Below are 21432 nucleotides of genomic sequence, written 5' to 3' on the forward strand. Positions count from 1 at the left end.
GCTTTTTTTACACCGTTTTTATTTTTATTTTTTTATGGTATTCACCTGAAGGGTTAGGTCATGTGATATTTTTATAGAGCCGGTCGATACGGACACGGAGATACCCAATATGTATACTTTTTTTTATTTATGTAAGTTTTACACAATAATATCATTTTTGAAACAAAAAAAAAAATCATGTTTTAGTGTCTCCATAGTCTGAGAGCCATAGTTTTTTCAGTTTTTTGGCTATTATCTTAGGTAGGGTCTTATTTTTTGCGGGATGATATGACGGTTTGATTGGCACTATTTTGGGGTGCATATGACTTTTTGCTCGCTTGCTATTACACTTTTTGTGATGTAAGGTGACAAAAAATGGTTTATTTAGCACAGTTTTTATTTTTTATTTTTTACGGTGTTTATCTGAGGGGTTAGGTCATGTGATATTTTTATAGAGCCGGTCGATACAGACGTGGCGATACCTAATATGCATACTTTTTTTTACCAATTTTTTTTTATTTTATTTGGGGAAAATGACGTTTTTGTTTATTTTTACTTGAAACTTTTACTTTTTGGGGGGAAAACTTTATTTTTTCAACTTTTTTTTTACTTTACTTTTTTGTCCTACTTTGGGACTTCAACTTTTGGGGGTCTAATCCTTTTTACAATGCATTCCAATACTTCTGTATTGGAATGCATTGGCTGTATGAGTAATACTGTGTGTATTACTCATACAGCTTCCGGCCTGTGAGATCCAGGGTGCTGGATCTCACAGGCTTGTCACCGGAAGGCAGCCGCATGGGGACCCGATGGCGCCGCTGCCCGCCGGATAAGGTAAAAGCCGCAAACCGCAGGTCTGAATTGACCTGCGGTTTGCGGCGATCGCCGAAACGGGGGGTGGGGTCACGGGACCCCCCCGGCGTTGTGATAGGATGCTCGCTGAATGATTTCAGCGGACATCCTGTTGCGATTAACCCCCGCCGCTCCGCAATCGCGATTTAAAGTTAGGACGTACCGATACGTCCTGAGTCCTTAAGGACTCAGGAAATAGGGCGTACCAGTACGTCCTAAGTCCTTAAGGGGTTAATAGAGCTTAATCTAGGCGACAGTTTAAACAGTCATTGGAAAAACTGATGGCTTGCAGGATATGCTTATAGCCATCAGAGGATGCTGAATGAGACAAATAACTATATTAGTGTGGAAGCAGTGGTGCACCTAGCCTTTCTGCTGCCTGAGGGGAAAACTGAAACTGCGATCGCCTCACCTGGCCTCATTGGTGGTGCACCCCTGTGTGGAAGACAGCACCATCTGCTGGCTTTGATCTTTTATTTACTTGCTTATATAGAGCCAACATATTCTGCACATATTTATTTGCATTATTAGAATTGTGTGCTGTCTCTTACTCTTGCTAATATACAATGTAAAATAAAATCTCTGCTTGTTGCCATTAAGTGGAAACATCCACCATTGTATTCAGTGGCTGACAACCTAATATAGATCTACTTCCACACAGCTCATAGGGTTCATAAACAGTTCATCGCAGTCAGCTCACCAACTCCCAGTCACGGAGCATTGGTGCGTGGAAATCCCAGAGCAGGACCCATCGGTAAGTATGAAGAACAATTCCAGCACAGCATCCGGTTAAATTGTAACTTTTATTGAATCCAATATAAGAAGATCCACATGCAGAGCAGGTATAACACGGTTTACGCGTTTCGGCTAGACGCCTTATGATTAAAGCATCAAGCCGAAATGCATAAGCCATGTTATACCTGCTCTGCATGTGGATCTTCTTATATTAGATTCAATAAAAGCTACATTTTATCTAAATGTGGTGCTGGAATTGTTCTCTCATACTAGAGTTTGTACAGTGTATCAGTCTAGACAATCCCCCTAGGAACTAAACACAGCAGCATCACAAATCTCTCTCCTATCAGTGACTCCACAATCATAGCTTTCTGCACTACTATATTTTAACAAGTCATTGAAGGGATATTTAACATCAGGTAAATATAAGTAAAAATGTTTCCAGTAACAGACAGCAAGTAGAGATCTTGAAAATGGTGAATAATTTAAGTCTAAAGTATATTAGAGTCATATACTGTATATATATGTCATATGCAATGATCAAGCATTATTGTTTTAATTATATATTATTGGGAAAAAATCCTTAGCCTCTTACTTACTGCTGCACTACTATATATGTTGGGGTGGTAAGCTCTTATCTGTGACCCGACGTATAAAATATGCGGGTTACATTAGACAGCTGTGGTCACAGTAAGTATCCCGGAGGCCAGCCAAAGTGGTCTCACTGTGTGGTATCGCTGTAACAGAGTGTTACTGTGATCCATCACAATGTAAGGTGATCAGGCTGGGAAGGGCACAATCTTTTTCATGTAGGCTGTGAATTAACCCCTTTCTGCCCTGACTGTGGTAGGAACAGGTTAAACTTTTTTTCATTAAAATATAATAAAAAGTAAAAAAAATAAAATACAAAAAAATCAGTAAAAACTATTTATAAAAAGTGAAATAAAGAAAATAAAAAAATTAAAGTTACAGCTATAGTTACTAGTTAGCAATAGTATAGCAGACTACGTACACATGTTACACACATTTTTCCCCCTATAAATATACTAATAAATATAGTTAATAGTTTTAGCAATAGTATAGCAGACTATGGGCCAGATTTATCATTAGCTCAAGTCAGAATAATGGAGTGAAAAAGTCGCAAAAAAATGCGCAAACGCTAAAACTGCGCACAAATTTGCGACTTTTTTCTGCTCTGCATTATGCTCGCCAGTTTTCTGAAAGTGGGCGTGTTTTCTTATGTAAATTAATCTCTAGACAGATTTACTATTGGGACTATTTAAAAAGTCGCTAAAAAGTCGCAAAAAAATGCGCACTTTCACTCCAGTGAGGACCATGCTTATCTTATGAGACTTTTTAATAGAACATGCGACTTTTTCGTAAAAACGTGCGACTTTTTCGTAAAGATGTGCGACTTTTGTAAAGCTGCTTACTGACGGATAAACTGCTACCGTCAAACCACATTTATGACAGTCTTAAAGGGCCGATCATAAATCTGACTTGGCTAAAACTGACTTTAGCCATATGTTAAAGTAGAGTGAGCTGTCAGAGTCATGATAAATCTGGCCCAATGTGTGTGAAATATACAAACGTACACACATTTATCTTCCTTTTTCTTTCATACTAAATGTTAAAATTATAGGTATTTATTAGAGCCATATTTAGTATAGCAGGGGAGAGGTTGTGCATAAAATATACAAATGCTTGCATATTGTTTTCATTTATAAAAAAAATAATAAAAAATAATCACTTTGAAGGAGTTTCTAATGTTTTGGCGCTGTACAACATCTGTACTGGCAGTACGGTGCCATAGAACCAGCAATAGAAAATAGGCCGCCAAAATCCAAAATGCTCTCCCGTCATTTGAAGTTATGTGGTGAGCCCAGCCACTAGGTAAATTATAATAGTGTCCATTTTCATTGTACAAACTGATGATTATGGTTTTATGAAAATTGATAAGAAAGTAAAAATATACATTATCCAAAATTTTCAGTTTTACCATAAATATTTTAAAAAATATCTATATGTCATCTGATGGCACAAAAGAAGGTCTAAGGTGTCCCATGAAAAATAATATCAATTACATGTAGGTTTGATCTAGAAATGAAAGCGCTATTTACAGTTAGCTAGGCCCATTGTTGGAAGTGAAAAATTGGAAGGGGGATGAACATTCTGGTAATGAAGTGGTAAAGGGCATTAAGAAAATGGATGTCAACAGGCTGACACTTCCTATTGGTTTTCTCTGGCAGAGTAAAAAGTTATTTCATTATCACCAAAACACAAATTACAAAGATTTCTGTTGTAAAACGGAAGGCAGATAAAATACGATCCCACATTGACGTAGGTGAAGAAGACAGTTCAGCTCCTTCTCCCTCCTTCCTCTCCCTGCACAGTAATCTCTGTACATGTCATGGAGCAAGGTTAGTACATTCTCCCATAGAAGTCATAACTTTAATGGAGGTGATAACCATATAGAAGGACAAGTGAAAAGAAACAGATTGAGTGGCACTGCACGTAGCTCTCCGCGTTCAATTCAGGGTAAAGTCACTATTGCATGCAGGATGTTTAACACTGCAACCTGGCGGTGCTCTGCCCACAGCAAATAAGTTCCAAACGAGTAAAAAGATATGCAGGCGGCAATCACCAGTCGGTGCAATCTTCTTTTATTTCTTCCAAGGCTGGATACATCAACGCTGAGTACATCAAGGCTGAATACATCAAAGCTGGATAAATAAGTGGCTTGGAACGGACAGACATACATACAAAGCAGTGGTAAGACTTGCGGCAACGGCCGTTTCGCACTTCAGCGCTTTATTTGGCCACATGAAGCGCTGAGGCGCGAAACGGCCGTTGCCGCAAGTCTTACCACTGCTTTGTATGTATGTCCGTCCCAAGCCACTTATGTATCCAGCTTTGTTGTATTCAGCCTTGAGGTACTCAGCGTTGATGTATCCAGCCTTGGAAGAAATAAAAGAAGATTGCACCGATTGGTGATAACCATACAGAAGGGCAGTATTTGGAGGTCACAGGTAGTAGAATCAGGCTTCTCTCAATCAATAGTCTGTGCATCCACACCAGGGACCATATGCTATTTCCAAGGTTATCCATACAGTGAAGAGTTTCTGCTGACCGACCTCTTTTAACATATTCTTTTCATTCATTTTATCTGAGAGAATGCACAAAAATTCCAAAAACTTTTTAGCAAAATCTTAGAATTCTTATAATGATACATTGAATTTTGCTGTTTGATCCTTCAGAGTAACATCCTTTTTCCACCTATGATGCTGAATATAATAAGCTACCAGAACACACTTGTCCCTGTCAATCATCTTTTTGTCTTTGTTTCCAACGAGAAGCATAGACTTTATTATTTTGGATTCTAGTGACAACAGAAAACTTTCTCCTCCATGCAATCTGCCGAAGGATCCTATTCATACATTGTTCCTAAGATCTTATCGCCTGTAACTTGACAGATTATTCTAGAAATGAAATATGTCACAAGACTACAGAACCAACACTGGCACAATAGGATCCTTCCTGAAAGGCGGTTGAGGAGAGACATCTATTCTTTACTTTTCACAGTCTTTTCATTGTGGTTGGTATTAATATCCAGGACAAACAAAAGTCTTTTACTGTTCTTGCTCCAGCAGTTCTCCAGCCACAGCAATGATAATGCCAGTCATGCTGGAGGACATCTGGAGCACTATAAATGTCTTCACATACGATAGGTAATTGTGATTATTAATTAAAATGGTGCCGGTCTTAATGACGCTTTCTTTCTTTTCCGACAAATGGTAACCATTATTGCACTTGCTGATTAATGGTAGGTTTATGGCACTGTTTGAGGGGATAATATAACAAAAGAATTCATATTGTGGAGGAGCATCATTTTGAAATGCAGAATATTGTAAAAGTGTTGTAAGAGGTAATTAGCAGATCTATTAAATGGGTGATTATGCATACCACCACATCTTAAAGAGAACCATACTGAAACGGTACTTGACATTGCACTGCTGTAAGGTGTGGGGGGGGGGGGGGGGGGCTGGAGTCCAGATTAATGAGAGTGCCCCTATTAGGGGGCAATGGGGAGAAGCTGCATATAACTGCCAATCAAGCACCATGTTAGGGAGAAGTGCAGCCAAATCACAGCTCACCACTACAACCCCACTGGGGGTTAGTGCTGGAAAAGGCCTGCTGCAGCTTCTGCTGTAGCAGGTGAGTAAGGAGCAGCCTGTCCCATAGATGAAAAGAGGGACTGCATAGCTGTAACTTGCAGTATATGGGGTGAGCATGGAGGGTAGAAAGTGGGAGGAGAGCAGATTAAGTAAACGATAAGCCCTTAACTGTTCCCAAAATTTCCCCTGTTCCTTGCTGTAACTATAGTCAACACCACCTTATGCCACAGATCTGGTGCAGAAATCCACAATGAGAATTTGCAGCAGATTTGCCATGAGTGTCACCATATGCATTGCAATCTGTGTGACTGAAGTCTTGTGCATCTCTATTCCCACACCACTGTTAGGTCGTTTTCAGCAGGCAGGCTCCTGAGTGCGAGCGCGTGTCAAGACATTCACGGAAATAGAGACGTAGGGCAAATGCGTGAATCATCGTCAGAACAGCCAAAATCTATCAGCTGTCAATAAGAGGCGAAGGGGCATGGAAAAGGGGCATGGTTATCCTGACTTGAAGAGAGGAGGCTGCTGCCCACTTGACTTCAAACTCTGCTGCTACATAGCACATGCAGGGAATTAAAGATTGTTTTACAAGATTTTGGCGCATATGACCAGAGGAAGAAAAGTATCTTTAAAAACACACTGCTGGCTTCTTTAAAGTAATACTTGGAAGGCGTTTTTTAGGTGACAGGTTCCTTTTAAGCTTCTGTGGGCTATGTGCAGGATGTTGGCTGTACAAACATTAAAAGCAGATCATTTTGCAGCTGTGGCTTTGGGCATTGTGTTTTCTTTAAAAAAAAATATTTAATTTCCACATCAATACTTAACATATAAAATCCACAAAATTACACATTCCTTATCCCACCTCACCCAGAATTGAAATGGGACGGCACGGGGGAGTCCCATTCGATAGCGAGAGGGAGTATTGTACAGTTTACTTGGCAACTAGACTACCCAAAATTACGCTGCTTTTACTGCTGATAACTGAACGTTTTGGCTTAAGATTCAGCTAAAGATATCATTAATTAGCCTATGCCCACTGCCACAGAGAAGATTAATACTGCAATATCTCATTTACTCCTTAATATTCCCATAAGGGAAAAGTGTGGAATTGTGAAATCATAGGATCAATAGACATGTTAAAAATATGCAAATGATAAAAAAAACGCAAACTAAATATTTAAAACATTTCGATTTACTCAGCATCAAGAATGAGCGCCAAGCCCAGAAATGCACACGCTTACACACAATTATTAATGGTTGACTGAGGTATGTTCTGCCACTCTGAATGCACTTGGGAATGTAAATCATCAAGATCCACTGCTGGTAGCTCCCTTTGCAATTGCCAACCAATAACATCACAGATGAGAGATACGTCCAGAGATGCTGCAGGCCACAGTAGCACATTTAGGCAACACAGGCTGCTCACAGTAGAACGAACAAGATGCGGCCTGGCGTTGTCCTGTTAAAAAATTGCTCCTGGGACCCTTTGGATAAATGGCCATACCATTGGTTCCACAACCAAATCAATGTAATGCCAAGATGCAATTGTATGTGAAATGAAGACTAGAAGGGTCCATCTCTCATACATGTGCCCACCCACACCATAATCCTGGGAGTAGGACCACCCACACCATAATCCTGGGAGTAGGAGCAGTGTGATATTCCGTTTGTGAAGGCCTCTTCATGGCGTTGCCTACATGGTCTTCTGACTAATCTCCAGCTATCATTGCATCCGAGACAAAAGCGGGACTCATTGACAGGGGAGAACTAGGAACTTAAAGTGGCCCTGGAAAAAAAAAAAAAAATGGACACCAATATTATAGGTGGGTCCAAATTGACAGAAGGCGGGGCAACACAGGGTCAGCAATACCATAGTGCAGCACAAAATACCTTTCCAGAAGCTTGTCCCTCTCTGGGGGCCATTAATAATTGCTGTGTTCTGTCCTTATCCTCCCATAATTGTCTCTAAGATATGGAGCAGGTGTTACACCAGACGATTAGGCAGGCGATTGTCGGAATGGAAGCGTTTCTTCCCGGCAATCGCCTGCTCGTTAGTGGAGGAGAGCGCTGTTTAAAAATCTGGATTGCTAGAACACTTGCTAGGCATGATCTGGCTGACTACAGTGTAATACAAGCCTTAGGAGGTGAGATACAGCCACAGCTCCAAGCCAACTCTACCTTTTGTATGCGGCCTGGACTTCCTCTAATAATGACCCTATAGTGCCCCTAGTAGTTTTTAATTGAACAGTGACCATGAGGAAGGCTCTGGTGGCTCTATGGGCATCATCCCACAGGGGAAATTCCCTGTAATGTCTCTGGCCAGTCCACACCTGCTCATCATTAAAGAGAACAGTCCTCCATTCCAGCCTCCATTTCCGTCTTCTTGTATACCATGATAACCTTTGAGAGCAGTGGCGTGTGGTCAATGGAACACTCATAGTAAAGTGGGAACAGGCAGATGTCAAGCTCACTAGGGTTTGTGGCCAATGGCCATCTCAGTAAACATGCTATGTGATTGTCAAGCCAAGGGTGGTATTGACAGTGTTTCCAAATAGAACTGAAACCTGTCCTGCTCAGAGTAGTTGTCACTTTTTAAGCACCCCTTGCTGCCCAGGTTATATCTATAATATATCATACCTACAAACTCCCCTGGAAGGTCTGAGAGAATACCAGAAAAAAGGAAGAGCAGATAAACCTTCATGGTTCCCTGACTCAACTCTCCTCCTTCCTGCTGTCCTTTCACTCCTAGATGCTACCACAAAAAACATCCTAATACCAGGACTAGTATCAGGACATTGTTTGCTTGGAAGACAAGAGGACTGCAGGAAGGAGGAAAGATAACTTCATGGTCTTGTTTGAGGTGTGTAATAATTTAGGTGGACTGGTCTTCATTTTTTTAGATCTGGTCTCGGATCTGTATTAGCTTGTGGGATTTGGTCTGGGATCTGTTTTAGGTTTAGATTTGTGATACAGTGGATCATATGCACATCATGTGATTCGAATGCCATAGCTTTGGTGCATGTCCTATTAAAATGGGGGGCATAAGGTTAAAAACTCCATGCTAAGTGCCACTAAAGGACCTCATACACATTAGTGTATTGTCAGCCTAACTTGCTGAGAATGGTGGATTTAAGCCTGTAGTCTAATGTATACGGGGAGCTCCTGAATCTCGCCTGATGATGCTGGGGAGAAATTAGGCAAAGTGAATTTTTTTCCATATCCTTTAGTTCTGTGTCTGGCAGCGGCTTTGTCCTCTCTCCCTATTGACAGCACATGCATGCTCGGCTGCACCGAACTTGCATGTGTAGGGGCTAGTCAGATGGTCGTGAGGAGAGATAGATGTCAGTAGAACAATTGTTCGGCTGTCAGCTACTGAATGTGTATGGCCACCTTTTGTATTTGTACTATATTAACATTAAAGTGGAATCCAGTTATCAATGTAACAAAATAATTAAGATTTGTGTCATTGTTCCCTCAAGTCACGGTTATTTAATGTCTTACACAGGAGCCGTGGATACAAGGTAACACACACAGCTGAAGCTATGTAAATTTTGAATGATGGTGGAGTGTTCATGGAAAGTGCTTGTGCTGTTAGTGTTTGCATCCCTGGGAATCCAATACACAGCCATTAAGTCCATCAGGATGAACTTCATATCACCTTGCAGGAGCGTGACAGCCGAAAATCGCTGTGGAAACATCAAAGGTGACAAAATGACTTGTCTTGCTTTCTGTTGTGTACAAATTTTCACTGCTGATCAGAAATAATTTAGTCATAGCTTGTATTAGGCCTCATTCACACATACGTGGATTTTCACAGACCACAGTCCGTGGAAACCCGGTCTGCCATCCTACTGAGTGCACAAGCACACGGCATTAGTTGCTATGACGCCGTGCGCTTCGTGCCGCTGTACAGTAATACACTCGTATGATCTATACGAGTGTATTATTGTACAGCGGCACGAAGCGCACGGTGTCATAGCAGCCAATGACGCCGTGCGCTCGTGCACTCAGCAGGACGGCAGGACGTATGTGTGAATGAGGCCTTAGAGGTTTATGTCTCACCACCCTGTACCCAGTCGATGAGCTGTATTTTACATAGTAACATAGTAATATAGTTTATAAGGCTGAAAAAAGACATCTGTCCATCCAGTTCGCCCTGTTATCTTGTAAAGTTGATCCCGAGGAAGGCAAAAAAAAAAACTGTGAGGTGGAAGCCAATTTAGGGGGAAAAAATTCCTTCCCAACTCCAATCAGGCAATCAGAATAACTCCCTGGATCAACGACCCCTCTCTAGTAGCTATAGCCTGTAATATTATTACACTCCAGAAACACATCCAGGCCCCTCTTGAACTCTTTTATTGTACTCACCATCACCACCTCCTCAGGCAGAGAGTTCCATAGTCTCACTGCTCTTACCGTAAAGAATCCTCTTCTATGTTTGTGTACAAACCTTCTTTCCTCCAGACGCAGAGGATGTCCCCTCGTCACAGTCCTGGGGATAAATAGATGATGGGATAGATCTCTATACTGACCCCTTATATATTTATACATGGTTATTATCCCCTCAGTTTAGTTTATTCTAAAGTGAATAACCCTAATTTTGATAATCTTTCAGGGTACTGTAGTTGCCCCATTCCAGTTATTAATTTAGTTGCCCTCCTCTGGACCTTCTCCAGCTCTGCTATGTCTGCCTTGTTCACAGGAGCCCAGAACTGTACACAGTTCTCCATGTGTGGTCTGACTAGTGATTTGTAAAGTGGTAGCACTATGTTCTCATCACGGGCATCTATGCCCCTTTTGATGCAACCCATTATCTTATTGGCCTTGGCAGCAGCTGCCTGACACTGGTTTCTACAGCTTAGTTTACTGTTCACTAATATTCCTAAGTCCTTTTCCATGTCAGTGTTACCGAGTGTTTTACCATTTAGTATGTACAGGTGACTTGCATTATTCCTTCCCATGTGCATAACCTTACATTTATCAGTGTTAAACCTCATCTGCCACTTATCTGCCCAAGCCTCCAATCTATGCAGATCGCTCTGTAGCAGTATACTGTCCTCTTCAGTGTAAATTACTTTACACAGTTTAGTGTCATCTGCGAAAATTGATATTTTACTATGCAAGCCTTCTACAAGATCATTAATAAATATATTGAAGAGAATAGGTTCCAATACTGACCCCTGTGGTACCCCCACTAGTGACAGTGACCCAATCTGAGTATGTACCGTTAATAATCACCCTCTGTTTTCTATCATTGAGCCAGTTACTTACCCACATACAGACGTTTTCTCACAGTCCAAGCATTTTAGTAATTTAAATGCTTTCTTTTTGTCATTTATTGCTTTCTTTACAATCCTATTTATCCATATTGGTCTTTTCTTGTTCCTTACCCTTTTCTACCCATAAGGTATGTACCTCACAATTAGAGATAAGGATGGGTCACTATTTCCCAGGCTTCCCCCGAGCTGCACATTTGTCAGGTCTATTGGTTTATACTAAGTCCAGTATGGACGTCCCTCTAGTCGGATCCTGAACCAGTTTGCAAAGGTAATTGTCTTTGGTTATTGTCAAGAACCTGTTTCCTTCATGAGATATACATCTTTCAGTTTCCCAGTCTATATCTGGGTAGTTGAAGTCCCCCATAATAACCACCTTATTGTGATTTGCCGCCTCGTCTATCTCGTTTAGTATTAGATTTTCTGTGGACTCTGGTATATTAGGTGGTTTATAATAAACTCCTATTAGTATTTTATTATTGTTTTTGCCTCCATGTATTTCTACCCACAGTGACTCCACATGTTCATGTCCCTGACTTATATATTCTCGGACTGTGGGCTTTAGACAGGACTTTACATAAAGGCAGACCCCTCCCCCTCTCTGGTTTTGGCGATCCTTTCTAAACAGGCTGTAACCGCCCAGTCATAGCTATCATCCAGCCATGTCTCAGTTATTCCCACTACCCTGTTTCCCTGAAAATAAGACAGTGTCTTATATTAATTTTTGCTCCCAAAGATGCGCTAGGTCTTATTTTCAGGGATGTCTTATTTTTCCATGACACAGGGGGATCAGAGGGGGGAATCAAAATGACACAGGGGAATCAGAAGGGGGAATCAAAATGGCACAGGAGAATCAGAGGGGAGATTACCATTTTAGTACCCCCTTCTGATTCTCCTGTGCCATTTTGATTCCCCCCTCTTATCCCCCTGTGTCATTTTAAGTGATCCCCCTCCCCTGTGCCAGCGGATAGTGGATTATTTAGTCTCTCCCCCCCTCCCAACTTCACCAGACATCCCCCACCACTTTATCAAACATTTCCCCCCCGTGTGTCTGTGCCGGCCAGATTCCACACAATGTGCCCGACTCCTGCCCTGCGCGACTCACTCACTGTTTAATTGTGAGTCAGCCAGATTCCGTCAGGGCAGAGTGAGCAGCAGGCGGCAGCTTGTCCTGGTGGCTCTCTGATTTAAAGAGACCTCGCACTGCCTGAACAGCTCTGGCTGCGCTGCGGCCAATCAGTGAGCTGCGCGGCGGCGCCCGCCTCTACGGTCCAGAGGAGTCAGACGCCTTACAGTAGCTTCGGGGGCCTTATATTCCGGGGGGGGCTTATTATCGGGGAGGCCTTATTATTGAGGAGGTCTTATTTTCGGGGGGGATGCCTTATATTACAGCGAGAGGCAAAACTGGAAGTAGGTCTTATTTTCGGGGGATGTCTTATTTTCGGGGGAAACACGGTATGTCATAGTCCTCCTCACACATAAGTTCCCCAGTTGTATTAGTCAGGCTTCTGGCATTAGTGTACATACAATTAAGAGGATTTTGGATATTTTTTACCCTACTCCTTTCCTGACAAACTCTTTTAGTCCCTCCTTCCATTCCTCCCCCGGTCCCATTACCTTGCCCCGGTCTCTATCTGCACTATCTTCCCATCCTATGACGTAATTACCCTTCCCCCCCCCCCCCTAGTCCCTAGTTTAAACACTCCTCCAACCTTCTGACCATCTTCTCCCCCAAAACAGCTGAACCTTCCCCACTGAGGTGCAGCCTATCCCTACCATAGAGCCTGTAGCTGACAGAGAAGTAGGCCCAGTTCTCCAGGAACCCAAACCCCTCCTTCCTACACCAGTTCTTGAGCCACTTGTTAAACTCCCTAATCTCCCGCTGCCTTTCTTGTGTGGCTTGTGGTACAGGTAGTATTTCGGAAAACTGTACCTTTTGAGGTCCTTGCCCTAAGCTTGTGAGCTAAATCCCTAAAATCATTCTTAAAGGGATTTTCCGGGAATGATTTAAAATGACCGACAGCAACCTGTCCTATATTCTGAACAGAACTGGTTGGCACCACTTACAGAGCTGCCTAGGGGGGTGAGTGGCAGGGCCTTCACTTCTTTTGCATTTTGTTATGCTGTGGCCTAGTGCTAAAAAAAAAAAAAAAAAAAAAAAAAATGTTTGCCTGAAGCAATCTTCAGTCAATACAGAGAAATAGGTCAAAAGGAGAAAGTGAAAACAGACTTTTATAAATGTTTGCAAATTTATTCAAAATTTAAAAATTACATTTGGCATGGACATAAGTATTCAGACCCTCTGCTATGTCACTTGAGATTTAGCTATCCCTCCCATTTTTCTTGATAATCTTTGAGATGTCTCTACACCTTGATTAGAGTCCATCTGTGATTGGACATGATTTTTTAAATTTTGTCTTTATAAGGTCTCTACTGAATTCTCCCAAGAGCACACTGGCCTCTAATTCTTAAATGGATCAAGTTTAGATCAACCAGGACTCTTTTTAGAGCTGGCTTCTCCACCAAACTAAGTAATCAGTAAAAAAGGGCCTTGGTGAGGTTACTTTCACATCAGCGTTTTTGATGTCTGGTTTCGAGATCCGGCATGGGATCTCAAAACCACAGTAAAGCTCTTCCATTGTAATAATACAACCGGATACATTCATTCAGAATGGATCCGGTTGTATTATATTGAAAATTAAGAAACCAAGGAAGTCAATGGGTGCCGAATCAATTTTGGTGCCATTGACTTACATGGTTTTAGGTGCCGTATCCGGCTTGGTCATTTTCCCATGCCGCACACAAAAACGCTTGCAGCGATTTTGTGTCCAGCATGGGAACGCAACAAACCAGAATGAAATGTATTCTGGTGCACTCCGCTATGGTTTGTTCAGTTTTGTTCCCATTTACAATCCAAAACTGAAGTGTTGTGCTACAGTTTTGAGAGCCTGTGCTAGAACTCCAAACCGGACAGCACAACACTGATGTAAAAGCCTAAGAGAGGTGACCAAGAACCCAATGTTCACTCAGGTTGAGGTCCACAGATCCTGTGTGCAGATGGGAGAAAGTTCCAGAAGGTCAACCATCACTTCAGCTTTCCACCAGTCTGGGCTTTATGGTAGAGTGGCCAGAAAGAAGCCTCTCGTCAGTAAATGATATTGGAAAGTTTGCAAAAAATCACCTAAAGGACTCCCAGACTGTGAGAAACAAGATTCTCTGGTATGATTAAACCAAGATTGAACATTTTAGCCTCAATTCAAGTGTCATGTTTGGAGGAAAGTAGGCATTACCCAGTACTATCTCTTCAGTAAAGCTAGGTGGTGGCAGCATCATGCTGTGGGGTGTTTTTCAGTGGCTGGGACAGAGAGAATGGTCAGAGTTGAGGAAAAGCTGCATGGAGCAAAGTATAGAGCTATTCTTAATGAAAACCTGATCCAGATTGCTTTGGACCTCAAACTGGGTTGAAGGTTTTCCTTCCAACAAGACAATGAACCTAAGCACACAGACAAAACAACATAGAAATGGCTTAGGGACAATTTTTGAGTGGCCCAACCAGCGTTCTGACTTAAACCCAATTGAACATCTCTGGAAAGACCTAAAAATGGCTGTCCACCAAAAGTCCCCATCCAACCTGACAGAGCTTGAGAGGATCTGCAGAGAATAATCACGGAAAATACCCAAATCTAAGTGTGCAAACCCTGTGGCATCATACCCAAGAAGACTGGAGAAAAGGGTCTGAATACTTATGTTAATGCAATATTTTAGTTTTTTCTTCTCAATAAATTAGTAAAGGTTTTTACTTTGACATTATAAAGTATTAGGTGCAGAATAATGGGTAAAAACATAAACTTTTTCATTTTAGCACAAGGCCGCAATATAACAAAATGTGAAAAAAGTGAAAGGGCCTAAAGACTTTCCGAATGCACTGTATATTTAGTGTAAGGGTACTATCACACTAGCCATTTTTTTCCATAGGAATGTATTAGTGCAGGACCCAGCATTCAAAATACCAGAATGCCGGAATGTAAAAATAAATAAATGCCGGATCCGTTTTTCCGGGTGACACCGGAAAGACGGATCCGGCATTTCAATGCATTTGTAAGACGGATCAGGATCCTGATCAGTCTTACAAATGCCATCAGTTGGCATATGTTTTGATGGATCCGGCAGGCAGTTCCGGCGACGGAACTGCTTGCCGGATCACTGCCGCAAGTGTGAAAGTACCCTTAGACACCGGGTGGCCCATGGCCTGTGTATTCAGTGTTAGATACCTGGAGGTCAGTGGTATATGCAGGTTAGGCTCCTGATGGTTGGTGATATATTCATTGTTAGACACATGGTGGTTGTTTGTATATGTAGCATTAGACAATTGATGGCCAGTGCTATTTTCAGTGTTAAGCTGGACATACACATTCAATATCTATTGTTCAGCAGAAGCTATCTCTCCCATCTCTGTCTGTGTATGCTATGTGGAGAGTGGAGAAAGCTACTGCCAGACAGTTCTGGTGGCAGTTTATCTCCCAAGAGAGCAAAAGGATGGGTCAAAAATAATAATTTCTTCTGATCTCCCTCAACAGATGATGAGTCGGAAGCTCCCCTCACACATTAGTGTGTCGGCCAAACCAGCTGTTCTTGGCCAACATTGACAATCCAGTACCCACTGGTACCAGATGTTAATTTTATTATTAAAGTCTCGCTGCAGCAAATTACATTTATCATGTAGAGCAGGGGTACTCAACTAGTTTTATTAAAGGTCCACATACCTGGGTCTGCAGTCAGGTGAAGGTCCGAGCTGAACGCCATGCGATCATGTGATCCATGCGCGTGGGGCGCTCTGACGTTATAGTGGAGCGCCCCGGGTAAGTCCCAGAAATAGTAATGGCCACATTAGTGCCCCAGTAAGAATAATGTGCCCATTAGTGCCCCCAGTAAGAGTAATGCCCCCATTAGTGCCCCCCTTCTCTGCTTTTGCAAAAAAATAAAAAATAATAATTAGCATTCACCTGGCTGCAGTGAAACATTCGCTGCCGACTGCAAGCTCAGGACTGGTGCTCCAACGTGATGACGTCTTGTAGGTCCTGTCCTGAGCTTCTAGTCAGCAGGGAGTGTTCTCCACAGCGTGAGCAAATGGAGATGGAGGTACCGTAATTTTATTTATTTTTTTACTAGCACAAGTAGTGGTGGAGGTAAATGCTGTACTAATGGGCGTTCCATGATGGAAGCGCTCATTAGTAAGGGTACTTTCACAATTGCAGCAGGACGGATCCGACAGGCTGCTCACCCTGTCAGATCCATCTTGCCACTACTTCGCCGTGCCGCTGCTCTGTGCCCATTGACTATAATGGGGATGGGGGCAAATCTACGGCGCAGCACGGTGAGAGGCCGCCAGACTAAAAGTACTACATGTCCGACTTTTTCATCTGGCGGCCTCATGCCGTGCACTGCCATGCTGCGCTGTAGCTCCACTCCCGCTATAGTCAATGGGGAGTGGCAGTCCGGCGAAATAGTGGCAGGACGGATCTGACAGGGTGAACAGCCTGTCGGATCCGTCCTGCCGCAAGTGTGAAAGGAGCCTAACAATCCTTACAGGAAAATTCGGGCACCGGCAAGGGAACTAAAATACCAGCCTTGCTGGTGAACTACTGGCCTGGTGGCAACCCAAGCCACAGAACAGACATATGATAGTTTTGTTCCGCATCCAATTCCCATTATTGGGGGATTGGATGCGGCCCCCTTAATTACAATGGGGCCACAAGAGATGCAGACAGCACACTGTGTGCTGTCTGCATCTTTTTCCGCTCCATTGAAACTAAGGGGTCCGCATCCAATGCCCCAATAATGGGAATTGGATGCGGAACAAAACTATCATGGTTTGATGGGGCTTTATCACTTTATTTAATCAGGTTACCTTTAATTTTAAAGAAGATGGCCCAGGGGAGATGGGAACACGACACTGACTGGAGTCCTTTCCTGCAGTCAGTGACTTGTTCCCGCCTCTCTGTAGCCCTCTCCACGCCCCCCTTCCTTCCCAAATGTGACTTTATTTCATTGGTGGCAGTGGTGATGTCCCTCCCCTCTCCAGCAGCTTGAAGCTCCCTTACGTGCTGCCGCTGCTGCAGGGGAGGAGGGACCTGTGAGCGCACTGAGGGAGAAAGCGCTGGTGCCTGCATGTGGAGGGAGCCGTCTCTCACTGCGCCCCTGGGGCAGGAAGAAGTGCGCCGGTAAGCTCCTCCTCCTGCACGTACCAGAGTGTGCAGGAGGAGGAGCGCTATATGTGGAGGGAGCCGGCCTGTCTCACTGCGCTGTGGGACAGGCGGAAGTGTGCCGGTAAGCTCCTCCTCCTGCACGGCACAGTGTGCAGGAGAGGAGGAGCGCTCTGCAGGATGGCCGGGGTCCGGACAACTGGCAGCTGCGGTCCGTATTTGGACCACGGTCCGCCAGTTGAGTACCCCTGAATTGTAGAGAAAGCTAATACAAGGCACTTACTAATGTATTGTGATTCTCCATATTGCCTCCTCTGCTGGCTTGATTATTTTTCCATCACATTACACACTGCTTGTTTCCATAGTCACGACCACCCTGCAATCCAGCAGCGGTGGTTGTGTTTGCATACTATAGGAAAAGGTGCCAGCCTATGTGAGCTTTCACGGTCCCGGCCACCAGAGAGGACAGAGCTTTTTCCTATAGTGTGCAAGCACGAGCACCACTGCTGGATTGCAAGGTGGTCGTAACATTAGTAAGTGCCTTGTATTAACTTTCTCTACATGATAGCCACTTGCTGAAGTGAGACAACCCCTTTAATAAGTGTATAAGAGATCATTTCCAGTAGGTAAGAAGTAGAATTTTTGAGTGAATGCAATTACATTAAAGGGAATCTGTCACTAGCATATTAACATTTTTTTTTTTTATGAATCCATGTGTAATAAAGTACCTTATTTCCATATGTCTTGTTCTTTTTATTGTGAGTGTTGTCATTTCTTCAAAAAAACGCTTCTTATGATATGCAAATGAAGCTGTAAGGAGCTCAGAGGGGCGTTATTCTTTCTCCACGGTGCCCAGGAACGCCCCTCTGAAGTGCCGTGCCCGCCGAAATGTGAAAACTAAGAACTCCTCCAAGTTCAGCTAAATCGCCTCCCAGAGGCGCGGCTAAGTGCTCACCCCCCCCTCCCCTCCAGCGCCGCGCTCTGCGGCAAACACCCTGATCCTCCTCTCGCCTGCATCCGAAATCCCGCGCAGGCACAGTGCCGGCGATTGCCTGCGCGATGATAAGACGACTGAGGGCAACAGCAACACTGGGCATGCGCCGATCCCAGTGACGTGTTCGCTGTTTTCTCAGCCAGCGAAATCGCCGGCACTGCGCCTGCGCGGGATTTCGGATGAAGGCGAGAGGAGGATCGGGGTGTTTGCCGCAGAGCGCGGCGCTGGGGGGGGAGGGGGGTGAGCACTTAGCCGCGCCTCTGGGAGGCGATTTAGCTGAACTTGGAGGAGTTCTAAGTTTTCAAATTTCGGCGGGCACGGCACTTCAGAGGGGCGTTCCTGGGCACCGTGGAGAAAGAATAACGCCCCTCTGGGCTCCTTACAGCTTCATTTGCATATCAAAAGAAGCGTTTTTTTGAAGAAATGACAAGACTCACAATAAAAAGAACAAGACATATGGATATAAGGTACTTTATTACACATGGATTCATAAAAAAAAAAATGCTAATATGCTGGTGACAGATTCCCTTTAAGTAGAATCAAGTAGATAAGTACAAGTGTAGTAGTGATCTCCAGAGAAGTAGCCTCTAATAACATTCTCTTTAATCCTGTTCAATCTGTAACATTTCTGTACATCTTAGGCTACTTTCACATCTGCGCTTTCCCTTTCCGCTATTGAGATCCGTCATAGGATCTCAATAGCGGGGGGGGAACGCTTCCGTTTTGTCCTAATTCATTGTCAATGGGGACAAAGCTGAACTGAACGAAACAGAGTGCACCAGAATGCATTCGTTCGGTTGTGTTCACATAGCGGACAGCGTTTTTCTGTCCACGATGTGGTGCAGAGCAAGACGGATCCGTCATGACTCACACTGTAAGAATAGAAAACGTATATCCGTCTCCCATTGACTTTCAGTGGTGTTCATGACGGATCCGTCTTGGCTATTTGAGATAATACAACCGGACCCGTTCAGAACGGATGCAGACGGTTGTATTGTCGGGACAGAAGCATTTTTGCTGATCCATGACGGATCCAGCAAAATCGCTGGTGTGAAAGTAGCCTTACATCTCAGGATTTTGATGTCTTCTTCAGTTATTTTTGTGTTTTATTTGCATTGTGCTGCTACAGAAATGGCGCTTTTGGACATCATTTCCTCCCCATGGTTGTTGACCTTGCACATTATTAACATTTCATAGGCTGTAACTCCACAAACAACATCTAGTCAGATCATTAGTCTGGTCCCATAAAGAACAGCGGACTCCTCATTTCACTCCCTGTCCATTTCTGTAGGACTCCTTCTGCAGTGTCCTCGCTTTATGATCGTACTGTTTATGCACTTATTGGCCTCCCCATTGTAATCATCAGCAGTTTCCGGGTTATTGTTCTTCTCACAGATTTACACAATGAAATGGAGATATAATAGGTACAAAGTAATTCTTATGAAAAATAAAAGTGCCAAGATTCTAGTTTATAATTTTTCACATGAATCCCTGGAGAGATGGTAGGGGGGATCCAGAGCAGAAGTATATTGCTGGAGCTACACACTTGTGCAGGAGCTGGGATAACCTCTGGGGACAATCATGGGATAAACATCCCTGTGTTGCCAAATCAGAAGGTAGGGGTTGGCCTTGAGACCACTGCAAACAGTCTGACCCTTCCCCATAGGGAAACATTGACGTTGCAACCAAATGTTTTCATAGTCTTAGCCTTACAGTTCCTTGCTGCAAAAAAAGGGACTATGCTTAGTAGGAAATAAAGACTGTCAACAGAGTGTATTAACATGATCATACCACAAGATGGAACTGTAGTTCAATTGGCGAATTATATTTTACCTAGAGACAGTAATTTTCTTATATGCACTTTCATTTGTAGAAAATGCTGCAAGAGCTTTCTGTGAAGATGAGAATGGACAGGAGAGCAGAAAGCACATCCTTATACTTGCTACTGCCAGAAGTGGATCTTCATTTCTTGGGCAACTTTTTAACCAAAATCCAGATGTCTTCTATCTATATGAGCCTCTTTACCATGTACAGGGTATGTTTTCCAATGCCAATGGGCTGCCTACATTAGAGAGGAGATCACTTCTTGGGGCCTACAGAGACCTGCTGCATAACCTATATGACTGTGACTTCTATCTCCTGGAAAATTACATCAAGCCAGCCCCTAAAGATCACGTTACATCTTCACTTTTCAGAAGTGGAGCAAGTAAAGCCTTATGCTCTCCTCCTGTATGCAGCCAGTCACAGGAATTCGATGAAAGCAAATGTTTCACATTGTGTCGAAAGATAAACCTGACTTTGGCCTCTAAAAGCTGTCGATCCTACAAAACCATGGCCATAAAAACCATCAGAATTCCTGAGATCAACCATATGAGGACTCTAGTGGAGGATCCAAGACTGAACCTTAAAATAGTTCACCTCGTCAGGGACCCCAGAGCAGTACTGGCCTCAAGATTAAGCACTTTTGGAGACATATATAGATCTTACCATATATGGAACTCATCAGGCCGAAAGCCTCACAACATTGACCTGTCAGCAATCAGGAACATATGTATGGATTACAGTAACTCAGTGGAAACTGCTTTCAGTAGACCTTCTTGGTTGAGAGGGAAGTATATACTGGTACGGCATGAAGATCTTGCTAAGGATCCTATCAAAAAAACCAAGGAAATCTACAACTTTGTTGGCCTTCATTGGAAGGAAGGTCTCTCGGCATGGATTGAGGAGAACACCAATGCAACAGTTCCTCCTAATCCTCACAAATATTCAACCATCCGAAAATCTGCAGAAACTGTGGAGAACTGGAGGCTACACTTGCATTTCAGTATAATTCAAACTGTGCAAATTATATGCAATACCACCCTGTCCCAACTTGGTTATCAAATGGTCGACTCCATCCACCAGCTGAGAAACCTTTCTCATAGCCTTGTGGAACCAAGGGTATTTCTACCATTTATCTAATAAAAAAGTAAAAAAGGGAAAATTTGTGGTGTCAGCTGCAATTTCAAATCAACAGAGATTAATGGGATATCATGAGGGTCAAGTCTAGACAGGTTCATATCAGTGAACGACAAAATCTAAGGCTAATTTCACATCAGCATTGTGTTTTCCGCATTTCAGTGCCATCGGAGGAGCAGAAAAATGGGGGAAAAACATATTTTATTATGAGCATCAGTTGTGCTTAGTTTTTGTTTGAATCCAGCACATCACTTATTTTC

The 21432-nt window shown here is 43.1% G+C and overlaps 1 protein-coding gene across 1 annotated transcript; it reads left to right on the forward strand.

Moving 5' to 3' along the window:
- Positions 1 to 9299: 9299 nt before the first annotated feature.
- Positions 9300 to 21175, forward strand: LOC121003942 (carbohydrate sulfotransferase 1-like). Its single transcript, XM_040435950.1, has 2 exons — positions 9300 to 9444; positions 20088 to 21175. The coding sequence occupies exons 1-2, from the start codon at positions 9300 to 9302 to the stop codon at positions 21173 to 21175; spliced, it is 1233 nt and encodes a 410-aa protein (XP_040291884.1).
- The last annotated feature ends 257 nt before the right edge of the window (positions 21176 to 21432 follow it).

The sequence above is a fragment of the Bufo bufo genome, chromosome 1, assembly GCF_905171765.1.
Source record: "Bufo bufo chromosome 1, aBufBuf1.1, whole genome shotgun sequence".
Lineage (NCBI taxonomy): Eukaryota > Metazoa > Chordata > Amphibia > Anura > Bufonidae > Bufo > Bufo bufo.

Coding starts and splice junctions, on each gene's coding strand:
- LOC121003942 (XM_040435950.1), top strand. CDS start 9,300: ATGGTGGAGTGTTCATGGAAAGTGCTTGTGCTGTTAGTGTTTGCATCC. Junction 9,445..20,087: donor TCGCTGTGGAAACATCAAAG/GTGACAAAATGA, acceptor TTTCATTTGTAG/AAAATGCTGCAAGAGCTTTC.